General features: G+C 50.2%; 9 protein-coding genes across 9 annotated transcripts; 5 read left to right on the top strand and 4 right to left on the bottom strand.

Annotated features, from left to right (window-relative positions):
• Nucleotide 1: 1 nt before the first annotated feature.
• Nucleotides 2-1,037, bottom strand: BJY04DRAFT_93255 (uncharacterized protein). The gene is made up of 3 exons (XM_073721320.1): nucleotides 887-1,037; nucleotides 736-770; nucleotides 2-603 (listed from the first exon to the last, which is right to left on the bottom strand). The coding sequence occupies exons 1-3, from the start codon at nucleotides 934-936 to the stop codon at nucleotides 248-250; spliced, it is 441 nt and encodes a 146-aa protein (XP_073569298.1). The 5' UTR covers nucleotides 937-1,037; the 3' UTR covers nucleotides 2-247.
• A 430-nt stretch (nucleotides 1,038-1,467) lies between these two features.
• On the top strand, nucleotides 1,468-2,177 carry BJY04DRAFT_220077 (GFA family protein; the record flags this gene model as incomplete). The annotated part of the gene is made up of 3 exons (XM_073716771.1): nucleotides 1,468-1,544; nucleotides 1,619-1,798; nucleotides 1,874-2,177. 3 exons carry the CDS (start codon nucleotides 1,468-1,470, stop codon nucleotides 2,175-2,177), a joined length of 561 nt encoding a protein of 186 aa, XP_073569297.1.
• Nucleotides 2,178-3,308: 1,131 nt separating this feature from the next.
• BJY04DRAFT_193524 (Zn(II)2Cys6 transcription factor) lies at nucleotides 3,309-5,493 on the bottom strand. Its single transcript, XM_073711927.1, has 3 exons — nucleotides 5,273-5,493; nucleotides 5,036-5,224; nucleotides 3,309-4,979 (listed from the first exon to the last, which is right to left on the bottom strand). The coding sequence occupies exons 2-3, from the start codon at nucleotides 5,088-5,090 to the stop codon at nucleotides 3,475-3,477; spliced, it is 1,560 nt and encodes a 519-aa protein (XP_073569296.1). The 5' UTR covers nucleotides 5,091-5,224; nucleotides 5,273-5,493; the 3' UTR covers nucleotides 3,309-3,474.
• Nucleotides 5,494-5,708: 215 nt separating this feature from the next.
• BJY04DRAFT_229033 (flavin monoamine oxidase family protein) lies at nucleotides 5,709-7,488 on the top strand. Its single transcript, XM_073718968.1, has 4 exons — nucleotides 5,709-5,905; nucleotides 5,962-6,209; nucleotides 6,259-7,050; nucleotides 7,107-7,488. The coding sequence occupies exons 1-4, from the start codon at nucleotides 5,722-5,724 to the stop codon at nucleotides 7,344-7,346; spliced, it is 1,464 nt and encodes a 487-aa protein (XP_073569295.1). The 5' UTR covers nucleotides 5,709-5,721; the 3' UTR covers nucleotides 7,347-7,488.
• A 582-nt stretch (nucleotides 7,489-8,070) lies between these two features.
• On the top strand, nucleotides 8,071-9,640 carry BJY04DRAFT_93234 (phosphatase PAP2 family protein). The gene is made up of 3 exons (XM_073721319.1): nucleotides 8,071-8,330; nucleotides 8,396-8,910; nucleotides 8,969-9,640. The coding sequence occupies exons 1-3, from the start codon at nucleotides 8,227-8,229 to the stop codon at nucleotides 9,484-9,486; spliced, it is 1,137 nt and encodes a 378-aa protein (XP_073569294.1). The 5' UTR covers nucleotides 8,071-8,226; the 3' UTR covers nucleotides 9,487-9,640.
• Nucleotides 9,641-9,685: 45 nt separating this feature from the next.
• On the bottom strand, nucleotides 9,686-10,492 carry BJY04DRAFT_220073 (vacuolar protein sorting family 37 protein; the record flags this gene model as incomplete). Its single annotated transcript, XM_073716770.1, has 1 exon — nucleotides 9,686-10,492. The coding sequence occupies one exon, from the start codon at nucleotides 10,490-10,492 to the stop codon at nucleotides 9,686-9,688; it is 807 nt and encodes a 268-aa protein (XP_073569293.1).
• Nucleotides 10,493-10,845: 353 nt separating this feature from the next.
• Nucleotides 10,846-13,214, top strand: BJY04DRAFT_93224 (ankyrin repeat-containing domain protein). The gene is made up of 2 exons (XM_073721318.1): nucleotides 10,846-13,132; nucleotides 13,188-13,214. The coding sequence occupies exon 1, from the start codon at nucleotides 11,046-11,048 to the stop codon at nucleotides 13,083-13,085; it is 2,040 nt and encodes a 679-aa protein (XP_073569292.1). The 5' UTR covers nucleotides 10,846-11,045; the 3' UTR covers nucleotides 13,086-13,132; nucleotides 13,188-13,214.
• Nucleotides 13,140-14,204, bottom strand: BJY04DRAFT_193513 (ankyrin repeat protein). Its single transcript, XM_073711926.1, has one exon. The coding sequence runs from the start codon at nucleotides 13,948-13,950 to the stop codon at nucleotides 13,288-13,290; it is 663 nt and encodes a 220-aa protein (XP_073569291.1). The 5' UTR covers nucleotides 13,951-14,204; the 3' UTR covers nucleotides 13,140-13,287.
• A 56-nt stretch (nucleotides 14,205-14,260) lies between these two features.
• On the top strand, nucleotides 14,261-17,125 carry BJY04DRAFT_193512 (tRNA ligase). Its single transcript, XM_073711925.1, has one exon. The coding sequence runs from the start codon at nucleotides 14,481-14,483 to the stop codon at nucleotides 16,932-16,934; it is 2,454 nt and encodes an 817-aa protein (XP_073569290.1). The 5' UTR covers nucleotides 14,261-14,480; the 3' UTR covers nucleotides 16,935-17,125.
• The last annotated feature ends 1,872 nt before the right edge of the window (nucleotides 17,126-18,997 follow it).

Below are 18,997 nucleotides of genomic sequence, written 5' to 3'. Positions count from 1 at the left end.
CACTTATCTAGAGACCACCAACACTTATGCAGAAAAAGTAGAGAATATCATAACCCATTATATACAAACAGATATCTCACATGACCCCATGCATAGCATATAGACGTACAGATATTATAATACAAGCCGACCTTATCAACCTTCCCTCGTACTCCATCTCACACCGGACACATACAATACGAAAGGGTAGCACCATCACCACCCCAACTCAGGCATATCCACACACCATATATCTCCCAGTTCACGCTCAACTGGACCTCGACCCTGACCCCGTATTCGTACTCGGCGCAGCACCAGGATCCGACCCGCCTTGTCCTCCCCCATCATCCTTCCCAAAAACCAGCCCCAGATTTCGAAAATCGTCCGGCGCCATCAGGTTCCTACGCACACAACGCACAAGGTCAACTGCAGTCCACCAAGTAAAAGCGACAAGACAGATAGCAAAGAGAGATAGACAGGAAGAGGTAGGGCAAGGCAAGGAGACGCACTTATCCATGCGACAAGCCAGATACCCCTTCGCTAGCTTTCGGCATTCTTCATCGTTGACCCCGCGCTGGAGTTTTAGGCATTTGAGATACGATTGGATGAGGTGTTTGCATTCGCCTATTATATCTTAACGTTAGTCTTCGATTCGAGTTTGGGGGGTGAATCGCGGCGGGGTGGGTGGGTAGGGTTGCGGAGATTGGCGGAAGTTGATGCTGTTGTATTTGTAGTTGATTTCGAGGGCATATGTACCTTCATGGTCGAGGGGGAAACTCCCTTTCTCGGGACTATATCGCAAGTAAAAGTTAGCTCAGATTCAGTTCCAAGTAAATACAGAATAAAGGTGACATGACATGATCCGATATCTTCCCTGTTAGAGGGAATCTCGTAGATTGGCACTCACGGGGTGGGTTTGATATTTGTTGCGCCGCCGCCGGGTCCTCCGAAACTCATCTTGTCAGAGTTATATTCAAGTAAGATGTTCAATTGCTGAGTGTAATGGTCGACTATCGGAGTTGAAGATTATCACGATAGACAATGCGATGGAAGACAAACAAGGCAAAACATGCAAACAATGTAAAGTCAACCACACGGAGGTTGCGCTGCACGTCAGATGCAAGTCACCTTCTCCAATCACAATCATGATCATAGAGGGGTTAAAGCGTTCTTGAAGCATGAGAGGCTGGATGGGGTGGCATGCACCGCTATTTCCTGTGGAATCGACCCCTCAATCGGCCTGGACTTGGAGTCATGGAAAAGCCCCGGTGGTGGGTGATAAGTCCGCTGCTTGTTCCGCGGTATAGATATATGACGTCGGGACTCGTGTACATATCTTGAGAGCTCTCATCGACATTATTGAGTCTACAATTGCAGTTCAATCAATTGATTATCTATCATAAGACAAGAAGCAGACATCTCCGTCGATCTATATCCATTGCAAGCTCAAAGATGCCTATGTACGTTCATCCCCGCCAACCACTCACCATGCAACCCGGTCTCCAAACCAAGTACCTTGAGGAATCATTCCGGCGAATAACCTCACACCATCCAATAACGACCTCGTACTCTATACATTTAGTCAATAATTGGCTTGTTTCATCAATCATGATTCTGACGATCCAATCCTCGACGATAGGAAACTTAAAGGAAGCTGCCAATGCGGCAGCGTTGAGTTCACTCTCGAATCCTCCACCCCTGTCCCCTACCAGCTCTGCGCATGCAGCATCTGTCGTAAGATCGGCGGGCATGTTGGCGCCGTGAATCTAGGCGGGATTGCGAAGAGCTTAGAAATTAGAAAGGGAGAGGGGTTGATCAAGTACGTTTTCACACTTCTTTTCCCACTTCCCCGTCTTGTACCAAGAATAACATTAACCTGGGTCTGGATTTGCAGGAAATACAATGCCATCAAATCTCGCGGCACAAAAGACGAAGAGCGCTGCTCGTCAGAGCGAAACTTCTGCTCGGGTTGCGGGACCATGCTCTGGCTTTGGGATAAAACCTGGCCTGAGCTGATCCATCCGTTTGCGTCGGCGATCGATACCCAACTGCCTGTTCCTGATGAGATGGTTTGTATTTTCGAGGACTCGAAGCCGGTCTGGGCGAGGTTTCCCGAGGGAAAGAAGCAGGTGTTCAAGCAGTATCCGGAGGAGAGTTTGGAGGATTGGCATAAGAGGCATGGGTTGTTCTTCGAGTAGACTGCTTGTGGTTTACGGAGATTACAAAGTGGACATGAAAATAAAGATAAGATTGTAATAGTGACTGGATTGTATTGATCTATCATGGCGAGGGTGCTATTTAAGAACCGTCAGCAGCGGAAATAAGAATGAATGAAGTAGTATTTCGCTCAGGGCAAGACATCAGTTCTCCAAGGTGAAAAGAAGTTTCCTCAAAATGTGTTTCGGAAAAAACAGCAATTAAAGGGTTCATCATTTGAGGCAACAGGGCGGATGAGGTAGGCTTACTCTTTGACTTTGACAATAGTCATATGTAGTGCAAATACCTAAACTAGAGATCATATAGTTAGCACACATCCAGGATATTGAGAGTGTGTCTTGTATGATCCAGAGTCAACTAAGTCAGGCTGTCGAAGTTAGCAATGCTCGTGCAACAACATTTTGGAGGAACCAACCTCATTAAATCAGATTTTGTGTGTTTGATGTTCATTTCCACACCGAAGTGCAGATCAAACAGTGTGAATAAATGGTTCATCATGTAATGTTGACCGGAAGTGCTTGAAGAGAGTGTGGGTAGTACCTATCGATGCGAGTCAGTAAACTGGCAGCCAGACACTGAGCATCCATAGATGATTTGCATAAACTCAGGTGACGAGTTCTCAACAAGCAATACACCTCCCAGCACCCGCAAAGTTTGTACGCTTCGCTGTTTATGGATGAAGTGAGATGCACTATTATGTCCGCCCGTTCGTTCAAGATATCTTCATCGAGGAAAGAAGAGCTGCAGAGAGGGTGGTTTTTACCTAACAGAGTGTTAGTCAGGGCTCGTTCAACACATGAAATAATAAAACAGTGATGAAGAGGTGGTCAGACAAGGCTGAAACTTGAGATGAGACAGATTCCACATGGTAAATTAAGTCTGAGGAATGCCTATAGCGTGTCGTAGGATCATCATACCAGGGGGAGGGAGAGTGTTGGAAAAGAAAAATTGTCCAGCATACCTTTTACAATTGTCGCTCAAGGAGAAAGACTTGTGATGATGTCGCAGAACTCATGCAGAGTCAGCGCAGAAAGAAAGTCGAATAAAGAGGAGTTGTCGACAGCATCTTGTCGAAACAACCAAAAGTTGAGTGTTGAGAGTGTTGATGTTGATGTTGATGCGGACGGGAAAAAAATTCTTGTGGGAGCAACAAATTTATAGTGGCCCCGGACGCTACGGCAGCCGAGCGCCCCGTTACCGCTCTTTGCAAATGGAGCATGCTTGGTGCCTCAGGTGTCTTTTTTGATGGCTGAGAAAATAGCTTCATGCGACACCTCGTCAGAAAAGAATGAAATTTCCGAATTGACTCTCGTTTTTGCGAGCAAACTGAAGCCAATTCATGTTGCTCAAATCCTCATTCGACCAGTAAATTCGTAGGAACTGTAGAGCTGAGTGGTTCCACCACAGCCCAGTGACAAAAAGTAGCTTCAGGAAAAGGTCTTCCACGATGACCTGCCTGGCTTTATTCCCGCGGCACTCCGCTCCGAGAATAAACAGCGGCATGAAAAGATCATGAGAGAATCTCTGCTCTGGACCGTAAATTATGGAATGCACACAGTTCTGAAGAGGGTCCAGAAAGAGATCGAGGGCTTTATGCAATTCGTCTCGCGGTGCCAAAGCCTGGTAGCTATAAATCACAACCGCATGGTGGTGTACGAGTATGACAGTATCAAGGCATTCTCGCTCAGGTTGCTGCTCTAGGAACGAGCCGACCGAGGCCATCACGGAGGAGTATGCTTCCTCGGCTCGCTGATGCCATAGTTGCATTTGTACATCTGGGACCGACTGGCCAATTCGCAAATACTCGTATCGTGTCCTTTCTAGTGTAGTGACCTCTTCAATAAGCTTAGTGAAGGTCCACGGGGACTCCTTATGTAGCTGCTGAAAGAATGAATCTGTGATTGGTGTCAATTTCTGATCGAAGGCTGAGATGCCGCTGAAAATCTCGATATCAGCGACCTCCTTGAGTAGAAAAGCCACGGATGTGCTACTCAATGCGCGGCACTGTGGGTTGTGGGCGCCGATAATTGTTTGGCAAGCTCGTAAATGAAGCTTCCAATCCGTGCAGTCGGGTACGAAAGCAGCTGCGTAGCACAGTAGGAGCGTAGACGCAAGGATATCAACAGGAAACTGCACAAGTATATTGCGCGCTAGAGTATCGTTCTCGCAAAGTAAGTCGGTTCGCATCCTTTCATTGAGCATCCGAAGACTTGAATCTCTCAAATGCTGGTAGAGAGAATGGAAATGGGCCCTTTCATCGGCGGAGCCCGAACATGTGATTGATAGGTGAGCAGCAGCATGACTAGCCATAGCTACTCGAAGGCAGAGGGAGCCCTCTGCCATGGGTTGAATTGTCTTTCGCCATGGGTTGTCAGGTAAGTCAACCCATCTCATCCGAGGCACGACCTTATGGAAGAAATGGTGGTGGAGATGTCCGAGGACCAGACCCGATGTATAACGTTCAATCCAACTAGGATTATCAACTGGAAGGGAAATGGATATGGCATTTCCTGGGTCCAAGGGAGTTTCAGGAGCAGCATCTACTGATCCATGGTCTGCATCCCGAGCGGCTCGCTTTGGGGAAACCCTCCCTCGAGTAAGCTCATCAGGCTCCAGAATTGGCCGTGTCTTCCCCATAAACTTTCCTCGGCTCGCAATGCCTTGACCCCACTTGAGGGGGGATGGATTGTACCCAGGGCATTGCAAATCCCGAATGACGCATTTAGCACAATGTGGGATGCTTCGGTCGCATTTGATGCGCCGCTTGATACAGTGAGAGCAATCTAGACTCATATGAGCATGAGCGCGCTTTGAAACTTTAGCGTAGTATAAGTCTTACCCTGTAATGCGGTTTGACGATCGGGATGCAAAGAGTCAATGCGGACGTTCTTCATGCCTTTTTGGCCGCAGCTGATGCCGATGTTCCACAGACGTCTGAAAGTCAAACGTAGTGTTCCTCGCAAATTCTAACCGCTCTCGGTATTCTAAAAGGATAAGAAACCGTCACAGAGAAATGCTTTTTCTTAGTCTACGTGGGGTCAGCAGGAACGTCTCCAATGTAAGCGGGGTAGAGCACCTTTCGTGAGAGGTCAGATACTCGAGTAGTCACCGAGGTTTGTGGATGGATCTGCCCATGATTGCCCTGTTAGATAGAAACAAGCGACCCCTCCTCGAGGATATTATATAGGTAGTAGGAAGGTCGGGAGAGAAAAGTCGGCTGCACGATGCACAGTGTAGAGTGAGCGAGGCCTGACTAACCATGATAAGCAGGTGGAGCGAGAAAGTAGGAAATTTGGGGTGGGACTTGGAGGCTTGGAGCTACTACTAACTGGGGTGCGACACCTAACTATGTAGTAAGGGCGCTGTCAGTTAGGATCCATACAGACACAGCTGGGGCGACTCGGAGTTTTGTAGGCAGGCTTGATCCATTGGATATATATATAAGATTCGAACATTTCGCATGGAGCGCTCACTCATTCAGTCTGCTTGCTTCAAGTGTCTTACTCTGTTTTGCTTCCCCGAGCCATGACGACCCGCGACGGCTTTTACCTCAATAATGATACTGCTGCCTTTCAGCAGGGCCTGAAAAGCGTCGGCGCTGTCAGTCCTCCAACGAATATATCAAAAGACGGAACACGCCAATACGATGTGATTGTGGTGGGTGCTGGGTACGCCGGCTTGACCGCTTGCAGAGATCTATGTATAGCAGGTGAGTTGAATCTTACTTAACAATCTCAACGATACTCATCTGTGGGGGATCGGCAGGATTCAAGGTGCTTCTTCTCGACGCTCGAGACAGAATCGGCGGCCGGACCTACACGGCGGAAATCGATGGCCATTTGTATGAAATGGGAGGCACATGGGTCCACTGGAACCAGCCCCATACCTATCGTGAGATGTCCAGATATGGTCTTACGGCGTTGCTAGAAAGCCACACTGAGTCCAGCACCGGGTACAATTACTGCACGACCTTTTTCAGAGGCAAGGCTCGGAATCTAGACCCTGATACAGTGGTGAGTGTTGATGCGCCTTGGTGTCCGGACATTGCTGAGAGAAAGCAAGCACGCAATGACCGAAAAGGCATTTATCAAGCTGTGCAATGTTGATGGAAAGTTTGGACGGAAGATCATCCCATATCCACATAATCCGCACCATAATCCTGAAGCCAAGCGTTGGGAGCAACTGTCAGTCGCTCAACGCCTTGATCAAATCAAGTCGAGTCTCACTGATGACGAAATTGCCGTGCTTCAAGCACGTCTGTCTTCTATGTGCGGAAGTGATATGGAAAAGGCTGGCTTCTTTGATGTCCTGAGATGGTGGGCCTTGGGGGGCTATACCATGGATGGCCTGTACGAAACTGGCGACCAGTTTAAGATCCCAACGGGCCAGTCATCTTTCGCACGGTGCTTCTTCGAGGAGGCTATCCAAACGCATAATCTCACGTACTCTTTTAACACAGGTGTGGCGTCGATTCAGGACCTAGGCAACCGGGTTCTTGTGAATGAAACGTGGTCTGCGAAACGGCTAGTCTGTACGATTCCGTTGAATGTGCTTGAGAAAGTCCGCTTTGAGCCAGCTCTGAGCCCAGCCAAACTGGTCGCAGCTGCAAGTGGCAACATTAATCAGGGCGCCAAGTTTCATCTTAACGTACTGGGCTCAGCACATCGATCATGGTCCAGTACATCTTGGCCAATGAAGAGAGTCTGTTCCGGGGCTGGAGACGGCTTAACTTCGGAGGGAAATACGCATGTCGTTTGCTGGGGGGTGAACAAGGAGTTTTCTGCACCCGAACAAGATGCTCGAGATTTTGTGGCGGATTGTCTCAAGTCACATCACATGGAGGTGAAAAAGACGGTAAGTCACTATTCCATGTTCAGGTGGACAAGTAATGGAGCTGAATCCATGCCCAGATATGGCACAATTGGAGCATAGATCCATTTTCCGGGGGCTCATGGTGTATGTTTCCGCCTGATTTCAGCTTCAAACATCTCGAGGCGCTTCAGCAACGGGCAGGGAATGTCCTCTTTGCGAGTTCGGATTGGGCTTCAGGCTGGCGCGGTTATATTGATGGCGCAATCGAACGAGGTGGACTGGCCGCAAGAGATGTTGTTTCCGAGCTCGGCTTCCCAAGAAGAGGGGCCGAGTCTTGAAGTTTTTTTTTTGATGGTTGGCAACGCGCATCGTACTCGCCTGTTAATAGCTTGCAGGTCAAAACTTGACTAGTCCCTTAGAAGGCGTTTCGGCCGACGGGCTGGTCTATTAGGTAGTTTCAATGCTTGTCAGCACGTAGAACGTATATGAGAAGAATACGAGGTCGACAAGTAAGAGTCAGCGTTGCTACTTATCGTTGTATTGGTTCCTAGATTGGAAATTATGTGGCATCTCGGTCCGCATTACCATTTTGTGCTATGTATCTGACTCAGCGGGGTATAGTCTAACTGTCTAAGACTGTAGACAGTACATGGATCCAAAGCAACCAAGATACACTCCTCTGTACAACTCCACCAACTTCCCGCCATCACGGCAGACATCATGGGGGAGCACAGCACAATATTGTCTGTGTCTGGCTCGATAGTTGTGGTGAGCGACTATGGTTTGATAGCAGATCTATAGAGTCAAACGTCAATAATTGGGGATTTTCCGCGGGGTCCGAGTTACACCATGGATGGAATGAACTATGACGAGTCGAGTTTCAAACCGCGAGATGAGAACAAACTTACAAAGACCGGCGTCAGCAAATCAGCTTATGCCCCGAGACCTCGAGTGTGTTCTTGGAGTGATGTCCTCGTTAGACGCCGGTAGAGAATGACCTTGGCCAAGATCGGATCGGCCTCTCAGCCACAGGGAATCAAGGTTATTTAAGAAACGCTTGGATCCTTCGGTATCCCAGCGCTACTCTCCTGACCCTGTGGTCTCTGGCCTCGGAGCACGACCCTGGCCTGCCCCTTGCATATTTTCTACGGGAACCCGATCGCTCGTGTTGTTATCCGCAAATTCCAAACAGAGCTCATTCCCTCAATACCGATATTCATGGCTCTCACCTCACTGAAGGCTATTCCGGCGCTGCCGGGGGGTCACGCGAGCTTCTCGATCGGCCTATTTCTTTCCTACATTTTTGACTGGATTTTGATCGCGTATGTATACCTTCTCTCTTAAGCTCGGCGGAGAGTAGAGATCGAAAATTAACGTTATCTCGCAGCGGGATTGCCTTGATCGGATATGGCTTCCACAGAGTCGAGCCGAACCACATGCCCTTCACCCTCGACGACGTCTCCATATCATATCCACACACGGAGAGCGAAACCGTGCGCAACAGCGTGATGGTCGTGGTCTCTCTTATTGCCCCAGGTGTGATCATTGCGATCCTATGTCTCTTCTTTACACCCGGCGCTTCCATCGACGACAACGCTTCGCGAGTGCTTCTTTGGCGGCGCAAAATCTGGGAGTGCAACGCCGCATTCATGGGTCTGGGCCTAGCTTGTGCGGGAGTTTTCATGGCTACGGAGGGTTTGAAAGATCTCTTCGGACAACCACGCCCGGACATGCTTTCGCGGTGCGACCCAGATCTCTCGAATATCGCGCGTTACGTGGTCGGTGGGTTAGGACAGAGGATCGAGGGTGCTCCTACGCTGGTTAGCTGGGACATCTGCCGCAATAAAGGAGATATGCTGAGAATTGATGGCTTCGTCAGCTTTCCCAGCGGACATTCATCTTGTAAGTCTCGTCCGGAAATTGGATTGTAAGCTTAATCTCGAATACTAACCGCTGACAGTCTCATTCGCCGGCCTAACCTACTTCTCCCTCTGGTTGTGCTCCAAGTTTTCCATAAAGTTCCCATACCTCGCACACACCCCGCTCACTCAAGATCTACAACCGCGCAACCGCTTCACGATCCGCAACCAAGGCGCCGCACCACCCATTTACCTCGTGATCCTCGCATACGTCCCCTTCGCTGTGGCGTTCTTTATTGCTGCGTCTCGGTGGTTCGACTACAGACATCACGGATTCGATATCATCTTTGGCTCGTTGATGGGTGTTGTTTTTGCGTGGGTTGGATTCAGGCTCTATAGCCCGCCAATTACAAGGGGAAGTGGCTGGTCTTGGGGAGCGAGGAGTCGTGATCATGCATTTTTCAGGGGTGTGGGTGTGCCGAGTAATGTTGGAGGCGAGGGGTGGGCGAGTGTAAGGGTTACGCCGCATGAGATTGGAGAGAATGGCCATGGGCCTAGACATGGGCACGATCATGAGGATATTGACTTGGAGAGTGGGAGGAGGGATTTGGCGGAGTGAAAGTAAGAGTGGGCATGAAGGCGGCGGGTTTGAAGTCATACTAATGTATGTTAAGGTAAGGTACATTGTCAAATGTTGTATGGCCTAATGATAGTGAAGGGTATCTTGTATTAGGTCCTGTCTATATCTCGTATATGAAAAATTCGCTCATGCCAATATAAACGTACCTCCTAATACGTAGTCTTTAAATATAATGGTCTCACCTCCATCCCCCAACCCGCCCCTCATCCCACCTAGCCTTCGCCTCCCTCCTCCCCGCCAACTTCGCCCCCTCCCCTCTAACCCGCCGCACCCACTCCGCAACCTCCTTCTCACTGGCCTTCCCATGATCCAAATGTTCCTCTTCCAGAAAACTTTCCTCAACAGCTGCGCAAACAGCTTCCTGCTCGGCAATCCCCGCACTCAAGCGCTGATATAGTGCCTTGGGCGACCAAGGCGCCAGCGCGGCATCCATCTCAGTTTGCTTTTTGCGCCAGCTGACTTCTAGAGATTGGTTTTGAAGTAGGAGGGACTCGGTTGAGGTGCGGAGTGTGGTGAGTTGCGACTGCAGATCGAGGAGGTGCGTCGCGAGGTCTTTGTTGTAATCTAGCAGTTTTTGGAGAGATTCTTGGTGAGCAGAGTGGGAGGGGTGTGTTGCCGAGAGGGCTGATATCAGGGAAGGGGTTTGGAGGATTGTTTGGAGGTCGGTTGTTCTAGCCTTCGTGTTAGTCGATGACCATGAGGGGGCAGCTATGGAATGGGAGAGGGGTAGGTACGATTTCTCTTTTATGCCGTCAGGAAGCCAGCCTTCTTCGATTGTTGGAGGTCTTTGTGTCGCTGCATGGTGCGCGTTGGAGGTGTTTTGGGGTAGATGTTGGTTTCGCACATCTGGTCTATATTGTTGCTGGAGTTGTGGTGTAGCAGGCGAGGGGGCATTGACTTGGGGTGTGCCGCGGCGACTGGTTTCATGGCTGCCAGGTTTCGGTGGTGGAGGTGGCGGCGTATCGGCGTGAAAAGCTGGATTCATTTTGATAGTTTCTGTGAGGTCGAAAAGGTAGGTATTGGTGTTATTGGGGAACTGATGTCAGGGAAGCGGATCATGGAGCAGCGATGATCTGCGGGGAGATTAGATTGGCACGTGACATGGTATACTTCTCCCTTCAACAATCTCTTTCCCCATGATTGCACCTCCATATTCCACCGATTTCATGGTAACATCAGACTACTGTACACTGCATGACCTGAGATAATGTTCTCATTACCATATTTGCCAGGCTATGTCCATAAGCTGCCAAGGGAGCATCTCGGTTGAGAGCGAGATCATACCTAGGTACTGCTAGATTCAAAGAAGGATGGAATCCTCGCTGTATCAATCACTACCGGATGATCTACCGAGGCTCATAATACATCGTACTAATCATGATCAGATACCGGTGTTGTGATCCCTGCCTAGCCACCAATGTGGTTTGAGGCTGAGGCGCGGGGACCTCGTGTCGGGCGCAACGCCCTGATATGAGTTGTCCTAGGAGCTTCATAACAAACGAGCCTGAAGCACAAAAACCCTCGCTTCATGGCAAAAGATGGACCAAGAAATCATTCAAATGAAAAAGGCCGCCGAAGATGGCGAGATCAGTCGCATCAAGGCAGTGCTTCGAAGCGCAACCGAGCAACGACAACAGTTGAAGGATATCGGCCTCCTTTCAGCCGCTGAACAAGGTCATCTACCAGCAGTCAAATACCTTCTAAAACGCCGCGCTCGATTTTACCCAGAGACTGATTCGCATTGCCCATCACTTTGGGAGGACGGTATCACCGCACTCCATTTGGCTGTTCAGGGTCACCATATTGATGTGGTAAGATATCTGCTCCGAACCAGAAGATATGTTTCCTTCATCCCTCTCTGGCCCCCGAGAGGCTACTGGATGACGGCCCTGCATACTGCAGCAGCGATCGGGGACAGCGACATAGCCAAGCTATTACTCGACTCGGGAGTGGATGTGAACTGCGAGAATACAGATGAATCGCTGCGCGAGAAATCAAAGTGGGTGATCCGCCGCTCCAAACATCATTCTGGATATCGGACGGCGCTCTCTGTGGCTGCAGAAAACGGCAGCCCGCTCATGATAAAGCTACTGCTTGACCGAGGCGCTGACCCCTGTATATCTGAACCTTCCGGGGCGTCACTCCTTCACTTAGCTGCTCAAGGAGGACATAATCACGCAATCACCAGCATCCTAGACCTACAGGCCAACGTTGATATTGATGCTTTAAACAATGACGGTGAAACTCCCTTCTGGATCGCTGTGTTTAGTGGGCACGAAACTACCGTTGATCTTCTGCTGGATAAAGGAGCCAGCATCGCCTGCGGACAAGTATCATACAGCCGGGTCTTTGCCGAAATCGTGCCAAAGAGGAGCTTGGTAATACTCAAAACTATACTGGAACATTCTGGGGACGATGTTCCCTCCCGTGAACTCGATGAGGCGCTGGATTTAGCAACTCGTGGACGGCACCTGGAGGCTGTTGAAATACTCCAAGCCCACACGGACAAACACCACACAGCAAAACCGCGACCACCTGCAGAAAGTATGGCCGCGGGCGGATTGGCGCACCATAGGAACCTGACCGAGGTCGTGCGGAAGGGTAATATGGCCATGCTTAGGGTCATGCTGCGGTATTACGGAGTTAACATTCCCGCCGACGAGTTTCGTTCAGCTCTGGGTTTGGCAGCTTGCGAAGGACTCTCAGAAGCAATTGAAATATTGCTATCACATAAGGGCATACGCCACTCATCAGGCTCCGAAAGCGCGCCAGAAGTTCTGTCTGGGAGTGCTGAAGTGTATGAGCCCAAGGAAACCGTAAACACTTTTGACCTGAGTTCTTACGATAGGGAGCGCATCTTAGCCGATGCTGCCTTGTCAGCAGGGTTTGGCGGCCAGCGAGCCATTCTTGAGACATTGCTGGAGGCATGTGATTCGGAGAAGGAATTTCAGACGCTGGTCAATAGGGCTTTACTGGGGTCAACAATCTCCGATAATAACGTGTTCCTGGTCAAATGGCTGCTCAAGCGAGAGGCAGATCCTAGCATCCTAACTCTTCGAGCTGCAATAGCTTCTGGCGCGACCCAATGTTGCGAAATCCTGCTTGACGCGAATCCGGACGTCATTAACCCACCAAGATCCCGTGAACAACCTATTCTTCACTCTGCGATTATCAGCGGCAACTCAGAGACTGTTAAGCTCTTTCTCTCACGGGGGGCAAACCCCAATGCGGAGTCCTTCGCGGGTAAGACATCATTGCAGGTAGCCACCGGACAAAGACCTCTACACGAAGCAACTGAGCAAGGATACGAGAAGAAACAGTACACGAATATCCAGCATCTGTTGCAATTCGGAGCGGACGTCAACGGAGGGGCCACGGACCCGGCACATTCACCCGTTGTTCTCGCTGCCAAACGTGGATATAGGGATATCGTGAAGCTGTTGATAGCCTCCGGGTGCAAGTTCGCGGGACGTGCTCAACAAGAACTGGAGAATTATGATGAGTGGAAGGCGTCTCTTTCTCCTGGCTGGAACGAGGGTGCCGAGTGGGCTTCTAGGACACTTCCGGGAAAGAGTTGATAATAGCGAGTACTGCGGTGCTGGTAAAAAGGAAGAGATATATATAGGTTCATGATCCCCGTCAGATTAGCATATTTTATTTATTGCTGAAAACCGAACTAGGTTGGAACCTAAGACCGGAATAAGTGTATAGACAAAAAGGTATGTGGTAAATGCGTTCAATTCGTCCCTCATCAACATCAAATACACATGCATGTTTGCTTTACTCTACCCTCCGCCGCACGTTGCTATCCTGTGTATCGATATTAGACCCCTGAATGGCATCCATAACGAGCTGCCGTAGCTGCTGCTGCGTCGCATCGGTATGGAAGTCCTCCCTGGCAGCAAGCTCATCAATCCTCCGCTTAAACTCCGGATCCACCTCGGTCGTCCCCGCGCTCGCCTCCTGCTCCGACATCGTCCCCAGGTTCACCTGGATATTGGGAGGAAGCGGCGGAGCAGGGTTAAGCGCATCACCAGCCGATACTGCATCAGCCGCTTGTCCCGGAAGTCCAGCGACTTGTCGCAGGTATGCCGCGATCTCTGGGAAAGACCCATCGCTCTCGATTGTCTCTTGGGCTGTCAAGCCTTCCTCATTTCGCTTGTTATAGTCTAATCCGAGCTCCTCGACAAGACATTTCGCGATGTCAAGCCGTTCCGTCACGAATAGACAGGTTTCGCCGTCTTCGTCTAGTAGATTGACATCAGTGTTGAAGTCTCGGACAAGCGCGCGGAGAAGGTCAATGTGTCCGTATGACGCCGCCGCGTGGAGGAGCGAGTAACCGTGCTCGTCTTGCTTCGAGGCAATTGAGGGATCAGAGCGGAGCAGGGTCAGAACAGCGGTGGGATTGTCCGCAGCGAGAATGAAGGGGTTTGGTTGAGTCATCGTCGGGCGCGTTGGCTGGTTGACTGGATCGGGAGTGAGTCAGGAGCTGCGGAAGGAGTCAGAGCTGTCTGGAAGGGGGAAGGCTGATCCAGGATTTCACGTACAGTGTCAGAGGAATGGATACCAGCTCCAGAAGTAGTCTAGACTGTGATTGAGTGATTGAAGGGTAAGTGAGACTCTTGTGGCGGAGTGGTGATTTTTTTTCGGGGGTGTTTTGCAGCCCCGCGATAAGGTTTATCTACCCTGCGTCGCGACCATGTGAGCCTTGGAGCTTTCTTTCCTCCCCGCTATGATTCATATCATTCAGCCGCAGCGAATAGTCACAGGCTGCGCATTGTGCTAGTGCGGGCTTAAACTACGTTCCAGAACTACAAATATCCAACTTTCGGTCTTTCTTTCCGCAGCTCATCATCCTGGCTTTGTTAAGCTCTTTCCCCCGCGGCCCGCCCTTTGTCGCTCTTTCCCGTTTCACTCCCACGATTACGTCCACTTCACTTTCACTCGCACGATTTCTACACACTACAACCATCATGGAGAATCGCAAGGTGGTTCATCAGGACAAGCAGGAAGTGGCTGCACTGGTCAACGCCCTCGAGACAGCCCGGAAGGAGAACAAAGGCGTGAAGAAGTCGTCCTTCCGATGCAGAAAGTCCACATTCATGGTTGGCAAGGCAGGTAACGTCTCTGCCGACTCTTGGAAGTTCATGGACTGGGACTACAAGCGTAAGGATCTCCCTACATACGCACGAGGGCTCTTCACGGCGAAGAGGAAAGACGGTACTCCGGAGATCGTAACCCGAGGGTACGACAAGTTCTTCAATGTTGAGGAAGTGAACGCTACACAGTGGAGGAATATCGAGAACAATACCCGCGGACCTTACGAGTTGAGTGTGAAGGAGAACGGATGCATTATTTTCATCTCTGGCTTAGAGGACGGGTCGCTGCTTGTCTGCAGCAAACACTCGACTGGAGCTAGGTCTGATACGGATAGGAGCCATGCGCAGGTTGGAGAGGAGTGGATTGAGCGACATGTCGCTACGGTCGGCAAGTCTACTGCGGATTTGGCTAGGAAATTGCGAGAAATGAATGCTACAGCGGTGGGTGAGCTCTGTGACGACAGTTTTGAGGAGCATGTTCTAGCATACGACCCGGCTGATGCGGGAATTTACCTCCACGGCATCAACTTCAATGTGCCTGAGTTTGCGACTCTTTCTAGCTCCGAGGTGCACCAGTTCGCCGACGCTTGGGGCTTCAAGAAAGCAAATTTCGTGGTCTACGAGGATCTGCCCTCCGTCAAGAAATTTCTGGAAAAGTGCGCCGAGACAGGGTCTTGGGACGGTCGCGATACTGAAGGCTTTGTCATTCGCTGCAATATGAGCGAGAACGGCAAGGGCCCATTCCGAGACTGGTTCTTCAAGTACAAGTTCGAGGAGCCATATCTGATGTATAGGCAGTGGCGTGAGTGCACCAAGGCCATGCTCTCAGGCAAAGCCCCAAAAATCAAGAAGCACAAGAAGATCACTGAGGAGTACTTGGCGTATGCTCGCAAACAGTTCGCAATTAACCCGGATCTGAGGCCCCGTTACCAGCAAAACCACGGTATCATTTCTATGCGGGATGGCTTCCTCAAGGAGCGTGGGCTCAACGGAGCTCAAATCATTCAGATGGAGGCTGACAATGTCACAAGAGATGTTGTTCTGGTGCCGATTGCTTCGATAGGTTGTGGAAAGACCACAGTTGCTCTAGGTCTGACTAAGCTCTTCGGCTGGGGTCATGTCCAGAATGACAACATTCCTAGTCAAAAGAGCAAGCCGAAGAAATTCGCGTCGGAGATTCTCATGCAGCTGATGGACCGGCCGGCAGTCATAGCTGATAGGAATAACCACCAGAAACGTGAGCGTGACCAGCTCATGAAAGATGTAAACGTCGGCAATCACAATGCCCGATATGTTGCACTTCACTATGTTCATGAGCCTAAAGATATGATGCTTGACGAGATCCGCGAGGTGACGCGCAGGCGTGTACTTGACCGCGGCGACAACCACCAAACTATTCGCGCCGGAACTAAGGACTCTGGTGAAGTAATAGGCATCATGGAAGGATTCCTTTCTCGATTTGAGGCTGTCGATCTCGATCATGAACCTGACATGAGCTTTGACGAGGTCATTGACCTTGATGTCTTGGCGTCCTCGCGTGAGAACCTCGAAAAGGTAGTCAATGCGCTGCACTCCGCCTATCCTCAGCTTGTGAGGAAGCTTCCTACAGCAGAGGAGCTTGATGACGCTATTAACTTTGCCACAAGCGAGTATAGCGTTGACGTGGACCACAGCAGTTCCTACAAGCAGGCCAAGGGCCCCAAGAACAATGCCAAAGCTGGCAGCCCCAACTCGGCCATCAACATCGAAGCTAAAGTTCGCAACATCGAATACTTCGGCATCTCCCTCCCTAAATCTGAAGTTGCCGGAATCCTCCACTCTCTCTTTTCTTCTGCTACATCTCCCGAAAAATCTCGCCTTTACCACCAGCTCGTCAATTCCCGCCGAGTGCAGTCTGCCTTCCACGTAACTCTGATCCACAAAGCCTCGAAGAAAGACTGCCCTGACGTTTGGGAAAACCTAGTCCAACGCTATGTCGAGAAGATGAAAGAAGATCCCCCAAGGGATCATAAGGAGACACCTATCCTCGGTTCGGCCCGAATCCGCCTCGAACGTTTGATATGGGATACCCGAATCATGACCTTTGTTGCGCGCATTATGCCCGCTGATGACGATGCAAACCAGACCGAGTGGGTTTGCGTCAATCCCCTTCCTCATGTTACAGTGGGCACTGCGTCCCCTGAGATCAAACCCAAGGAAAGCAACGACCTGCTGAAGAGGTGGCTTGAGGAGGGGACGACAGCGGAGTCCGGCATTTACGAAGCGGAGATTCCGGGAGTCAAGGTGGTAAATGGTGATGTGAAAGTAACGATGAGTCGAGGGAAGTGAACTGGTGGCTGCTACTCATTGAGGGGATGTGTGATGGTAACTATTAGTGTGTAGAATCATGAAAAACGAAGCAACAATACAGGCGCTAGGCGCATGATCTGTTAGTCTATGAAAGCCGAATACTAGATACGTACGAGGCTGGATGTAGGGTCAAAAAAAAAAATACCCCGAGGGATCCGTCTCTGTATGCTCTGTGGTAGTTAGTTGACTAGACAGTAGACACAGAAGCGATTCATCTCAGTCAATTTTTTTATTTATTTTTTTTATCGCTTTCTTTTCACAAATCGCGCTAATTATGGTGACATCTGCCCGAAGATCCTCGGATCCTCTCCACAATACAGGAACGGAACATCGATCCTCTGGTCTATCAATGCTATCAAAGTCTTGTCCCCTCTGATGATGAAACTGTAACCAAAAATAGTGTTCTTCTTTCTAAGGTCGCTTTTCCCCATTTACCTGAGTTAATGGACCCCAGGCGAAAACCTGGAATTCTGGAGAATCGGAGATACGAGAATCGAGATTGAGTGGCGGGCGGCCCGGGCGATGCGCTAAGCCCACGGGTAACTTAGTGAACCTAGCTAAATTAGGGGCGATCTAGTTGGAGAATCAGAGCACCCTGCCACCCAGAAAAACCGGAACTTCTGACAGACCGAACCACGACTTCACAAGAGCTGCGACTGCAAGGCTGCAAAATGCACATCCCAATTTCCAAAACCATGCCAGCTTGAGGATGATGTCTCAGCCACGGTCAATAGCTTGGTATGAAACCTCGTTTCTTCGCCTCTGGCCCGCTAGGAACGGGAAAGGTGTGATTTGGTGGCTGCCGTGGAAAGGCCGACAGAAGGCCAGAGTCCAGGTCCGAATCGAGGGCGATGGTGTTGAACACTACAGATGCTCCCTACTGGGACTCAAGGATCGGAAGCTGGCTTTAGTTAGCCAGTCCGGGATTCGTTAGTTAGGCGGGCTGTTATCCTCTTCACGAGATGATTTCACATCTTCGGATGCTGAATAGGCTCTGGTTCTGGCTGTGGACAGGATACCTGTTCCTTCTTCTTGTTGCTGTTGCTGCCTGGGGTCGATGCAATATCTGCTACGGGAAGATAATCCCTCAAAGTCTTGATACATGGGTGGCTAACTGGCTATGCTACCCTGCAACTCCTAGAGAGTACTTCGATCCAGATATCTCGTAGCTTTGCCGGTTGAGAAGAGAGGGTCCGAACAGCCCCCGAGGTATTTCCCCCGCTGCCAATGCAAACGATGTTCCGCATTCAGTCATCTGGCGAGCACGCGCCGCGCGCCAACCCCTCGCCCCCCAAAAAAACACCACAAAAAAAGAAAAAGGAAATATTACGTTTGATATGAGTAAGCCGAATCCATGTGGGAACGAATCCCTGGAACCGTTCATATGTTCAGCCTCAGGGCCTCGACGGGGGTCTGCAGAGTGACGCGAGCTTGGGCTTGACAAGGTCCCATGTGGTTGGCGACTCCCAGATTGAGATGCGGACTATTATCCGTGAGTTGTGAGATTAAAGATGAATGAAGGCAACCTATGGGCTCGCCCCGTACTATTGAAGCAAGCATGAACAAAAGGGCCCAGGGCAGAATGACATGGACTTTGTGCTCGAGGCTTGGTGAGCAGAGCAAGAAGTAGCGGTGTACGTGAGTAGCTCGGACGCTCATCGATAACCACCATGAACTCTCTTGTCTGGATGGGTGGCCATCTGGCGTGTGGTGTATCGCTTGTCCAACTACCATCTCTGGCTTGTATGGATACATTCTAAGGTTCGCAGACTTTGCATTCTGCACAGCAGTGACAGGGATCCCAGTTGGGGCGCCGGCTGTGCTACGATATCGACGAGGGGGATTTTTTTTTTCTTCTTTCATTTTTCGAGTGCAGTATGCGAGTGAAAATCTTGCTCTCAATGTGCTGCAATGCAAAGCATGGGTCTTTGTGTTATCATTTTCTCTCGACTTTCCCAACCTGCCAACCTGCCAACCTGCCAACAGCTGCGCCGCCGGGAGTTTCTGTTGCTTTCGCGTGCATAGGTGCAGGTGGACGGCTT

Source organism: Aspergillus karnatakaensis (assembly GCF_047715665.1).
Source record: "Aspergillus karnatakaensis strain CBS 102800 unplaced genomic scaffold BJY04scaffold_37, whole genome shotgun sequence".
NCBI lineage: Eukaryota > Fungi > Ascomycota > Eurotiomycetes > Eurotiales > Aspergillaceae > Aspergillus > Aspergillus karnatakaensis.
Note: the sequence above shows the minus strand (reverse complement) of the source record. Positions and strands in the feature narration are given on the sequence as shown.

Excerpts from the sequence above, each read along its gene's own strand:
- BJY04DRAFT_93255 (XM_073721320.1), bottom strand. The coding sequence starts at position 936 with ATGAGTTTCGGAGGACCCGGCGGCGGCGCAACAAATATCAAACCCACC. Across the intron at positions 771-886 it reads ACAAATATCAAACCCACCCC|TCCCGAGAAAGGGAGTTTCC; the intron begins GTGAGTGCCAAT and ends CTTGCGATATAG. Across the intron at positions 604-735 it reads TTTCCCCCTCGACCATGAAG|GCGAATGCAAACACCTCATC; the intron begins GTACATATGCCC and ends AAGATATAATAG.
- BJY04DRAFT_193524 (XM_073711927.1), bottom strand. The coding sequence starts at position 5,090 with ATGAAGAACGTCCGCATTGACTCTTTGCATCCCGATCGTCAAACCGCA. Across the intron at positions 4,980-5,035 it reads TCGTCAAACCGCATTACAGG|ATTGCTCTCACTGTATCAAG; the intron begins GTAAGACTTATA and ends ATATGAGTCTAG.
- BJY04DRAFT_229033 (XM_073718968.1), top strand. The coding sequence starts at position 5,722 with ATGACGACCCGCGACGGCTTTTACCTCAATAATGATACTGCTGCCTTT. Across the intron at positions 5,906-5,961 it reads CAGAGATCTATGTATAGCAG|GATTCAAGGTGCTTCTTCTC; the intron begins GTGAGTTGAATC and ends GGGGATCGGCAG. Across the intron at positions 7,051-7,106 it reads ACATGGAGGTGAAAAAGACG|ATATGGCACAATTGGAGCAT; the intron begins GTAAGTCACTAT and ends ATCCATGCCCAG.
- BJY04DRAFT_93234 (XM_073721319.1), top strand. The coding sequence starts at position 8,227 with ATGGCTCTCACCTCACTGAAGGCTATTCCGGCGCTGCCGGGGGGTCAC. Across the intron at positions 8,331-8,395 it reads TTTGACTGGATTTTGATCGC|CGGGATTGCCTTGATCGGAT; the intron begins GTATGTATACCT and ends GTTATCTCGCAG. Across the intron at positions 8,911-8,968 it reads TCCCAGCGGACATTCATCTT|TCTCATTCGCCGGCCTAACC; the intron begins GTAAGTCTCGTC and ends AACCGCTGACAG.
- BJY04DRAFT_93224 (XM_073721318.1), top strand. The coding sequence starts at position 11,046 with ATGGACCAAGAAATCATTCAAATGAAAAAGGCCGCCGAAGATGGCGAG.
- BJY04DRAFT_193513 (XM_073711926.1), bottom strand. The coding sequence starts at position 13,950 with ATGACTCAACCAAACCCCTTCATTCTCGCTGCGGACAATCCCACCGCT.
- BJY04DRAFT_193512 (XM_073711925.1), top strand. The coding sequence starts at position 14,481 with ATGGAGAATCGCAAGGTGGTTCATCAGGACAAGCAGGAAGTGGCTGCA.